Source organism: Myotis lucifugus, unplaced genomic scaffold (genome assembly GCF_000147115.1).
Source record: "Myotis lucifugus unplaced genomic scaffold, Myoluc2.0 scaffold_4754, whole genome shotgun sequence".
In the NCBI taxonomy this organism is placed as follows: domain Eukaryota; kingdom Metazoa; phylum Chordata; class Mammalia; order Chiroptera; family Vespertilionidae; genus Myotis; species Myotis lucifugus.
This window is the reverse complement of record NW_005875802.1, coordinates 1-11,219: the sequence shown is the minus strand read 5'-3', so window position 1 is coordinate 11,219 and position 11,219 is coordinate 1. Positions and strand designations below refer to the sequence as shown.

The 11,219-nt window shown below is 47.5% G+C and overlaps 1 protein-coding gene across 1 annotated transcript; it reads right to left on the bottom strand.

Moving 5' to 3' along the window:
- Window positions 1-65: 65 nt before the first annotated feature.
- LOC102441001 (T-cell immunomodulatory protein-like) lies at window positions 66-10,473 on the bottom strand. The gene is made up of 4 exons (XM_023749264.1): window positions 10,354-10,473; window positions 8,965-9,039; window positions 1,170-1,264; window positions 66-730 (listed from the first exon to the last, which is right to left on the bottom strand). The coding sequence occupies exons 1-4, from the start codon at window positions 10,398-10,400 to the stop codon at window positions 588-590; spliced, it is 360 nt and encodes a 119-aa protein (XP_023605032.1). The 5' UTR covers window positions 10,401-10,473; the 3' UTR covers window positions 66-587.
- Window positions 10,474-11,219: the final 746 nt, after the last annotated feature.

Below are 11,219 nucleotides of genomic sequence, written 5' to 3'. Positions count from 1 at the left end.
ATCCACGAGCCCCAGGGAACGTGAAGGGGAGCCGACCCTTTAGTGAATTTTCACTAGAGGCCACGTTTACTTTCCCTTCTTTAAGAAAATCGCGCTAAGAGACGCCTCAGTAGACACTTTCCGTCAGACCAGGTCCTGCCCCCACGGGCCAGCAGCTCTGCGGGGCTCGCTCCGCCTCGCGCAGCAGGGCAGGCCCTTCTCAGCGCACCTGCTGCTGCGGCGAGGCTCGGCCTCGGCGAGGGAAGCGTTTCAGCTCCCACAGCACCCACGTTTTCACCCGCTGGCGAGTCAGCGGCCTTTCCTGACGTTTTCAGGGGTTGAGGCCACGTGCAGTCACAGCCTCGTGAGCCCTGAGGTGAGGCGGGCAGGCTCTGCCGGGGTCACGCGGCCTCAGTTCACCTGCTTTCAGCGCACGTGCTCTCAGCGTCAGAAAGCACAGTGACGACCGGACGCAATGCTTTCTGGGCTGTCGGGGAGCGCGGGTGAGGAAGGTTAAGCACAGGTACGGATAACAGGTGCCAGCAGTTATGAAACAGGCGAGGGGGATGCTGCCGCCAGACGTGCTCAGGAATAAACACGTGCGAGGGTCAAAGAAGGTGCAGGCTGCTCACAAGCAGCATCCCCGGCCCTCTGTCTCCCCGGTGCCCCGTCCTTGTCGAGAACCGAGGGGAACAGCAGAAACACTGCAGCTGGAGCTCACAGCCCGCTCCATCTTCCCGATAACGATCAGCTATTATTTACGACAGAATTTAAATTGGTTCAAACCGAATGCATTTAGAAGGGATTTGTAAGATAGCCTTATGAGATCTTAGGGGTGGAAATGGTTTAATTTGTATTTTTCAGAAAAATGGACAGAATTCTTAAAAAAAAAGTCTCCATTATTGTCTACATCTGCTCAGATAAAGTCCCCACAGCCACAGTCCTAAGCTTTGCATGTGACCCTGACACGCTCCGTGTGGGAAAGCTACATGTCGATGCGGCCCGCACGCAAACAACAGTACCTGCTCATCGCAGCCCTGCTCCCCCCACGCAGCCATGTCACCGACCTCCTCACATTCGTTAAGCATTTAAACATCCGATTAGAAAGTGTTTGCTAGGAACATAGGAAATACGGCCTCACAACGCTTTGGCCGTTCGAAAGAGGGCGTTTACACGGACGTGCAGCTCACCTGCTGTGAAATCTCCAGTCAGGTCGATGAATGCGTGAGAATGTGGAATTCGCATTTTACTTTTAGTGGTCAATGCAGGGTGCCAGGATAAATTCCTAAAAACAACACCAAGATTTTCTTAAGTCAAACATCAAATGAGCATTGTTTTAAAACAAACAAACAAACAAACAATCGGTGCATGCAGACGTGTAAAAATTTTTATTTCCTTTATTTAGCTGTTTCACATAACCCAAGCTTCCCCATCTGACATTCTCGCTAGCAATGTAGGAGGGTTCCAATATCTGCATTTCTTTGTCAACACTTATTACTGTCCATTTGTTTTATTATAACTATCCTGTGCTCGCTGGCCATTTGTATATCTTCTTTGGAGAAGTGTCTATTCAAAGCCGTTGCCTGTTTGAAAATTGGCTTATTTACTGCTTTATGTTTGAGTTGTAAGAGTTCTTTATAAAGACTGAATACTAGATCTTCATCCAATGTATGACTTGCCAATGTCTAGTTTTTCTTTTTTGCTTGTCCTTTTGGTGTCATATATAAGAATTCATTTCCAAATCCAAGGTCATGAAGTTTTACTGCTATGCTTTCTTCTGAGAGTTTTATAGTTTTAGCTCTTATATTTATACATCTTTTTTTAAATACAAGAAAAAATGATTAAATATTTTTTCCTAGACTGTAGTAATGGTTATCTTGTATGAATATTAATTTCAAAGTTTGAGCCATGCAGAAGAATTTAGACTCTACCTCAAACCATATAACAAAAATTAACTCAAAATGGATCCAAGAGCTAAAATTAGAAAACTCTTAAAAAAACAGTGATAAATCTTCATGACCTTAGATTTGGAAATGGATTCTTAGGCATGACACCAAAATAACAAGCAATAAAAGAAAAAATAGATGAACTGGGTTAATCAAAATTAAAAACTTTTGTACATCGTAAGACATCTCATCTCTGATAAGGCTCTGGTACCCAGACTACATCAACAACTCTTACAGCTCAACATCAGAAAGACAAACAACCTAATTTAAAAACGGCCCCGGCCTAGCCATTTCTCCTAAGAAGACATACAAATGGCTGCCCAGCCAACAAAAAATGCTTAACATCATCTGTCAGTGAGGAAATGCACACCAAAACCAGTGAGCAACCACTCCCAGGCCAGGAATGGCACCATCAAAAGCCAGGCGTATGAAGTGGTCCAGCGCCTGTGGGAAACAGGTCGGCACCCCTCAAAGCTCAGACACAGACTCACACAGGGCCCTGCCTTTCCACACGAGGCATCTACCCGCAGAACTGGGGGGTGAGCATGCTTACGTGAAAGCATCCCCCCAGTTCATCGGCAGGCATTCCCGTCCGCAAGGCCCCACACAAATCAGCCTCCTGCAAAAGGCCTTGCTCTCCTCCGACCTCTCCCTATAACACGTTCTCCACTAACAGCGCTGTGGTTTGTGTTGCAGCCACTGGAGGAACCTTCTCTTTGAGGGGTGAGCCGCTCCAGGCACCCTGACCCCTAGCTTTATGCCTACGACGCCTAACCAGGACCTGCCCAGATGCTGGCGCCCCGAGTCAGAGGCTTCAGTAGCACCTCCCACTCTGCTTCTAGTTAGAATTTGCTCCCCCCCATTATGTCCAGCCCCTTATGGAAGTACAGACACGTCATCTCTGAAGAGCAATTTAAGGCTCATTAAGTCCAACTTAATTGTCCACACAGCATCCAACTGGCTGTGCAGCAAACAAGGTTTGCTTGTGAATTCAGTTTTGATGTGTTTGGAGAGTGGAGAGGAACAATTGCTAATCTGTGCTTGGCAGTTGGAGCCTGGGAGAGAGAATACGCATTCATCAGGAGGGATTTTTCTGCAAAGAGTAACTTCTTCCCGATGACCTCCGTATACACTCTTTTTAGCACATATCGGGCCTCCGCTGTAAGCTGAACATGGCAGGAAAAACAAAACCCAGCACTACCGGTACACCCTAATTTTATTATTTTAACCAAAACCCCATGATATAAGGTTATGATGAATTTTATAAATTGAGAAACTGTATTTAGCATTTGTTGTAAGGTAATTCAATGCCAGGCATTCATGCTGTGTTCTTTCAGACTACACACGGTTAGAAATGCTTAAAATAACTTCAATTAAGTTCAATTGAATACTGGCTGGTTCACTTCTTTTCAAGATAGGCCATGCATTCATCGGTCCTTTAAACTCTAAGCATTCAGGTATTTTTAATTACTAACAAAATAATCAGACTCAGGCTAGAGATTCTATGACAAGTTTAACCCAAAGTCATTTCAGAAGCGCTTCCTGATGTTTCCAACAAATTTGTAATTATAGGCCAAACTGAGATAAAAACAGGCTTTTATGAAGTTGAGCTTAATGAGGTTAATCATGGGTCTGTGATTAATTACTATCAGCACAGTTATTGATCTCATTGCCTATAGAATGTTCTACAGGTTTGCTTTAAAGTAAGCTACAACTAGAATTTTGGAAAACTTCAAATAACCGGTGATATTTTTCCTAGGAACTATTTGACAAAAATGTGCATTTCAAATGAAGAATTGAGAATAGTGATAAAGAGTAATAAAAAGGGGATGGGCCGTATCCAGTAGAAAGATGTTTTATCTGAGCCTTACAATGTTTTACAAGTTTTGAATTCACCGCTAAAACTTAAGTAAAAAGTCAGGTTTCACCTAAAAACCTGGATTTCCAGCTTCCCTGGGAACATCAGCAGGCCTGACAACCCCTGGCAAGCGCCCGCAGGCAGCGGCGTCATCCCTTCGCTTCCTCCTGGGCCCCTCAGACGCCTGAGTTGGAAACTCCTCACGAACATTAGCTGTGATCTTGCTCCCTGAACATTTCACATGAATCCTGCAGGTCATCGCAATGTTAACGTGGATATGCGCTGCCTGTCCTCTGCTGTGTCACATGGACACCTCCTACAGGCGGTTACCTGACCCTCACATGTATGCAGGGCCCTTGCACCACGCTGCTGTGTACCACGGCGTGCTGCATGTTCATGGTTGAGAGTGGAATACAGATACAGCTGTTTATCAGAATCAAATGGTTTAAAATTTTACAGTTCAAAATAGAATTCATTTTTCCTTCTACCTTCAATGCGGCTCTTTGTACTCATAGTTTTTCAGTAATAAGAGCAGACACCGTAGTTTTCAAGCAACTGTGCTCACATAAGCTATAATCTCATCCGTGCTCAACTCCATTGGAAGGCCAAGGTCGCAAGTACAAGCTATTCTGATTACAAAGGAAGAAACAGCAGCGATGAAAGTGGGCAGTTCTGAGCCAGGTTGAGTGTATTGGTTGACATTTCTTGACCTCTGTAGAAAATTCCAATTATTAGCTTTTCCCCCCACGGGAAGCATACTCATGTCAAGGTGTTCTGATTTGTGGGCCTCATCACCCTTAATCTCAAAGAACAGCATTTATCAAAGAATCCATTTAAATGTAATTAATGTCAACCACAGCTTTTGGTTGCCTATGGTAACTGCTGTTTGAAGTGACTGCTAGTCCACCCACTTTCCCCCATCAGCCTGTGCCGAGTTATCATTGTTCAAGGGAGCCCAGTGAGGGCACCGACTAGGCGATGGCTCTGGCATAAAGATGGGTCTAGCTTAGACTCTAGCCTGCTTCTCCAAGCTGCCTCGTTCTTTTTTTTTTTTTTTTTTTTTTTTTTAAATATCCTCACCTGAGGATATTTTTCATTGATTTTAAGAGAGAGCTGGGAGGGTGGAGAGAGAGAGAGGAACATTGATGTGAAAGAGGCACATCAATTGGTTGCCTCCCACACATACTGACCAGGGCTGGGGTTTGAGCCTGCAACCGAGGTACGTGCCCTTGACCAGAATCGAACCCGAGACCCTTCAGTCCAGGAGCTGATGCTCTATCCACTAAGCCACACCAGCCATGGCAGCCTCGTTCTTTAGCCCACTGGCCCTCACACATTTCTGCTCAGACAGACTCTAAAACAGCCGTGGGCAAACTACGGCCTGCGGGCCGGATCCGGCCTGTTTGAAATGAATAAAACTAAAAAAAAAAAGACCGTACCCTTTTATGTAATGATGTTTACTTTGAATTTATATTAGTTTACACAAACACTCCATCCATGCTTTTGTTCCGGCCCTCCGGTCCAGTTTAAGAACCCATTGTGGCCCTCGAGTCAAAAAGTTTGCCCACCCCTGCTCTAAAAGAATTTTGAAAATCTGTGTGCCCTTGAACACGGATTTAAATTCATTTCTAAGAAATGTAACCTAAATATTTTCATCAGCCTAGATAGCTACAAAATAGGAAATCTTCAAATCTATTAGAATTGTTGAGATTTTAAAATAAAACAGTTACTCTTAAAAATGCATCCAGTGGAATATAACTACCATGCTGAGTTGCTACGGGGACCGCCATCCACACACAAACATGACACGCTGCTCCTCTTTAATTGCAACCGTCCCCTCTATCCTTGACGTTGTGCCTCCATCCCACTTCCTTACAGAACTTCACCATGATGGAAAAGTTTCTATATCTGAGATCTTCTTAGCGATCACTCGATCCTATGTCTCTGAAGAAATGCAGGTCTACAAGTTGGTATGTCAATTAAAATTGGTATCTAAGTGGTTTTGTTTATGTATCCAAGTGTTTAAAAAACCCTGAGGTTATTTTAACTACGAGTACAACTGATAAGAACACACTTTATACAGCTTGATCACGTACTAAGCCAAAGGTGAAATTGTACGGGAAATGGGTATTTGTAGGAGCCGAGTGGAGCTTTATCATGGATTGGCTCCTGTGTCCTATGGCACCGCTAGAGCGAGACAGGATCAGCAGTCTACACCCACTCTTCGCCCTCACAGACTAGGTGCTAAGAAATCCTGTTCATATGTCCTATTAAAATCTCCCTGGGAATATAATACTAAGAAATTATTCTTACTTTGTTAGGTCTGATATACTGTAATTATCTATTTTTTAAAATCCTTATTTTTTAGAGCTATATACTCAAACGTGTATAGATTACTGTGGAGAGCAGCTACAGTGTTTGGACAGGTTCAAGCCTTGGACTGATGAGAAGGCACAGTCCTCTCGTGGCCACGTGCAAGTCCCGGCTTGGAGGGCAGAGCCCTCCCAGCACAATTATAGCCAACAGCTGTAGTTGTGAGCGTGAACCTGTGGTCCGAACACGTGGCCCCACGTGCCTGTGTGATAAGAGTTCAGGTGCGTGTAATTGAGTGGGACTGAAATCCACGAGAACGTTGTAAACATCTTGACCACGCTCTTACTTTGCCTGGTGGCATCTGCTATAAAATAAAAGACACGGCTTGTGGGCGCTGGCGCTGTCTCTCTCCATCCGAGAGGGCAGCGTCCCACCGAGACCCAGCTTTCATTCTCTTGTCTGTCTTTTCTAATCCTTTCACCGTCCCCTCTCAGGGTCTCTGAACCAGGCTGAGCTGGCGGCACATAAGGCGCCCTGGGGCTGAGTATGCCATGGCCGTGCCAGCTAGCCACAGATTACACACGTCTGGGGAGGGAGCTAGAAGTGAATGAGCTAAGACTGGTCAGGCGTTGATGACGACAGCTGGATGACTGGTGCGTTATGCACAAATTCATGGCTCTGTCCTCCTCCCCTGCGCATACGTTTCAGGTTTTCCATATTAAAAGCAAAAAGGGAGCTGCAGAGCTGCTGGCGTAGCTGCGGGTTCAGTGTAGGGAAACGTCTGCCGTATAATCCAATCCGCAGAGCCAGGCCTCACTGTCTCACCAGCCTCCAAAAGAAAGTTATTTCTGTCTGAAGGAGTCTGACCTCATTTCTCCAGTTCACATAAATGTGCGAATATGCATCTCAAGGAATATCATAAAAACTGCCGGGCCAAGGACAGACTATAGAGGGTAGGGCAGACTACCCAAAGCAGCCAATGTTAAAATAAGGACACCAGCAGGAGAGATTGACAATTATTAAGTTTTTTTTAATCCTCACCTGAGGATACCCCCCCTCCCCTGACTCATTTCTAGAGAGAGTGGAAGGGAGGTAGGAGGGGGAGAGAAAGAGAGAGAAACAGGACTGGTTGCCTCCCCCACATCCCCCGACTAGGGCGGGGATCAAACCTGCCACCGAAGTACGTGCCCTTGACAGGGAACGGACCCGCAGCCCTTTGGCCTGTGGACCCTGCTCTGACCATTCAGTGAACCAGCCAGGGCCAGAACCAGTTCTAAAAGCCATAGTTTTTCATGAATCATCAGAGAAGCAAAATCTAATATAGAATTCACAAGGAAATAAGCTATGCGACTGTCACATGACATTCTAGGTAGGTTTCCTGTAGACCCAGGAGAAAGTTCATGAAGATACTAGACAGGTTCCTGCGCAGTCCCAGCCCCAGGCAAACTCGCAGGCCTCGCTGTGGCAGGAGTGGCCCGTGCAGCCCCCAACCGCCCCCCCCCCCCCCGCCACAGCTCCTGGCCACGAAGGCAGGTCCCACAACCCCACACATATAAGGCTCCTGGCCACCAAGGCAGGTCCCACAACCCCACACACACGTGGCTGCTGGCAAAGCCAAAGCAGGACCTCCCTCCACTGGCCTGTTAACCAGGGTTCTCTTCCAGGCGCTTTTCACAGCTTGGGGGGTAAACAAGTCTCTGGTTCAGGATTCACAGCAAGTCAAAGGTCACTGTGAACAGCAGCAAGACACCCACGTTCTTTACTGCAAACCTTTGGAAACAGTGACAGGAAGTGTGAGAGCTTCTCTTCACCTTGAATTTTAACAACTGACTCATCTGCGTGCCTGTGAATCACATCTCAAAACCTAACCGCAAAAATACGCGACTTCTCCAAAGCACAGAAGGAGCCGCCATTGATGTCCAAGCCCCTGGGCAGATGATGGGTCCAGGGAAGTGTCCGTGTGCTGGGAAGGCAAGAGTAAATACTGTACTCTGTCCTCAGGAACGAAAATGTGGCTTCATTTGCAAAATCCCTCTTAGCGGTTTTGTTATCAGATACAAAAGAAAGTAGCCAAGTGGAACAGGCTAGTGAAAAGTGCCTTGTCATGAATTCTGTGCTAGGACAGCTCTATTTTAAGCCTAGAGGAACTGTAATGAAGATCTTAGAACTGGCCCGGCCGGCGTGGCTCAGTGGTTGAGCACTGACCTGTGAACCAGGAGGTCATGGTTTGATTCCCGGTCAGGGCACAGGCCCAAGTTTCGGGCTTGATCCCCACTGTGGGGCGTGCAGGAGGCAGCTGATCCATGAATCTCATCATTGATGTTTCTATCTCTCTGTCCCTCTCCCTTCCTCTCTGAAATCAATAAAAATATATTTAAAAAAACGATCTTAGAATTGCAAGGCTCCAGATGGTTTCTTCTGAGAACAGCTGCTGGGACGGGAAGAGTCCTCGCACACCACTGGTCAAGGAGAAAGTGTACACGGAAGGGCCCCAGGGCGAGGGAGGGATGTTGACTCTGACAGCAGTCATTGCTCACTGAACAAATACAAGGAAAAGGAAGGCAGTGCATCCCTGAGCCTGGGCGCTGAGGCGGAGAATCAGGCTCCATCCAATGACCCAGCCTCCACACGGGCCCGGGGCCTGGGTCTCCAGTGTCCAGAAGGCGGGGGAGATGCGGCTGCTCTCACAGAGCGCACTTGCAGCCCCAACCGGACGGCCTGGGAGCGCTCACGCGGACCAGACGCCCTTTCCGCGTCTTTCCCACCAAAGGTTTCCAGTGGCTAATGCAATCGGCTCACACTGACACAGTCCCCGTAGGGCTGACACCTACACCGAATTACACGGTAATAAGCATGTCGTTTACTCACCCTCCTAACAGAATCTGTGGCTGGCTGGCTTCATGCGTGACGCCAAACACATCAGGAATTAAATCACCATTGAAGCTGAAAAGAAAACACGAGGCAGCGATGTTATCCAATTCTCCACCGTGGCTTTAGAAGGAAAAGGACCCCCGGGAGGGGTGGGAGACATCAGGATGCTCACAGCATCTGCTGTGGTCCAGGAAGGTCAGCAGAAGGGCCAGGGCCACCTCCAGGCAAACGGTTTGGCTGTGGTCACCAGACGCTCCGGCCCTCCTGCCGTGGCCACGAGGAGAGCACATGTCTCAGGGTCCGGCTGCACACAGGGGTGCGGGGTGAGCAGGACGAAACCTGTGCTCTAGACCCTGGGGCTGCCGCCACCTCTGCCTGACCGCGTCCATCCCCGAGGGACACGGAGACGCCACTTACTGCAGAACCTGACCCAACCTGTTCAGTCGATGGACTTAGGAGAAATAACCGGCTGGTATCCAAGTCCAAAGGGGCCGCTGCATGTTGCGGTAACAATGAAAACATGCAGCAATGGAAGAAACCAAGCTGAGTGCCGTAAGGAGATCAGTCCATGGGTTTACAGAGCTCTGAGGGCCACTGGCCTATTGATATCATGACTGTGACTTTAATAACTAGGAAAGGACAGAGTGGCCATGTGCTGCTTGTCCCCCAAATGATCTCCACCACATTCCCGAAAACCCTGAAATCCGTATTAATTTTATCCCTGTATGGGTCTGCATTGAGGAAATAAGTGATAACATCCAGGAAGAGCTGTAAAAAAGGACAGAAGTTTCTCCTAAATATAAAAACCCGTGTAAAACGCAGGAGGCAACCCTGTACTCTGGATATCCATCCATGAAGTAACAGTTTTACCCAAAGCAGTTCTCTTAATTCCCTGATTAATGACATGGCTGGAATCACCATGGGTCCGTAACAGACACAATCAAAACTACTGAAACAGAAAGAAAACACAAATCCCCTCTTCTTTAAAAAATAGCGAATTTCATTTTCCTCTTTCCTCCATCATGGCAAATAAATACATCACTGAGAGCCCGGGCCCTATCGGCTTTAAAGGGAGAATGAATTTAGTGTCAATACTACTTAGCAAAGTAGTTTTTAAAAAATATATATTTTTATTGATTTCAGAGAGAAGAAGAGGGAGAGAGAATTATGGATCGGCTGCTTCCTGCACGCCCCCCCACTGGGGATCGAGCCCACAACCCGGGCATGTTCCCTGACAGGGAATTGAACCGTGACCTCCTGGTTCATAGGTCAATGCTCAACTGCTGAGCCACACTGGCCGGGCAGCAAAGTAGTTTTTCATGTGAAAAATTTTATTTTATGTTTGTAAGTTTAAAACAACTCAAAGGGAAGCAAATGCATACTTACTCCATAATCAAAGGTTCATCATGAAAAGTCCTGTTGAGCATGGTCATGTTATTAGGATCTGTAAAGAAAGCAAACACATAAATACAGGCCCTTTGGATTACCTTTTATATCCACCCGTAGGAAAAAGATAGTCTTTCAATTATTTTCAAGATTCATCTCTAACGAATTCCAACTGTTACCATTACGGAGACACTATAAACAGAACTCAAACCGACAGCCAGTTTGTAAAGACAAACCACTGGGCGAGTTCACGCCACAGTGACGACCGGCCTGACCCTAACTTCCACTTGCGCTTCCCTCGACCCACCACACGGGCCTCCTCCTCCAGGTCCGTGCTGACGGGCTGAGTCTGAAGCAGGAGAGTCCTGTCTACATCACCATGTGACAGAAAACACGACTGCGCCCCTCCAGGAACAAAGCTGTCTGCTTCGATGAACTGGCTTCAGATAAGACTGGAGGTCTGGAGGGGACATGGTCTGACTCTCAACCCTGCTCCGCCCTGGCAGTGCCTCCCTGGGGAGCCTTTCTCAGCCAGCCTGGCACCGAGACTGGGAGGTAAGCGTGAGGCTTGCCCACTGGGTGCACGGGGAGTGCCGGAAGGCAGGCGTGCGGGGACGCTGCGGCCTGCACGTCTTCTCGGGTGTGATCACTGAACTGTGAGTCCCCAGAGGCAGGTGCAGGGCACCCAGTTTGCGGGGAGAATCACAGTGGCGGCACAGGGGCATCCTGGCAGGTGCTGAGCAATGGCCACTTTCTGATGGTGAAGAGGCAGTTGCTTCCTTGCAGGCTTTGGGGATTGTTCCAGAAAGTTCAGCCTACGGTGTGCTCTTCAGCCATCAAAACCCTCTAATAAATCTCTCTTAAGC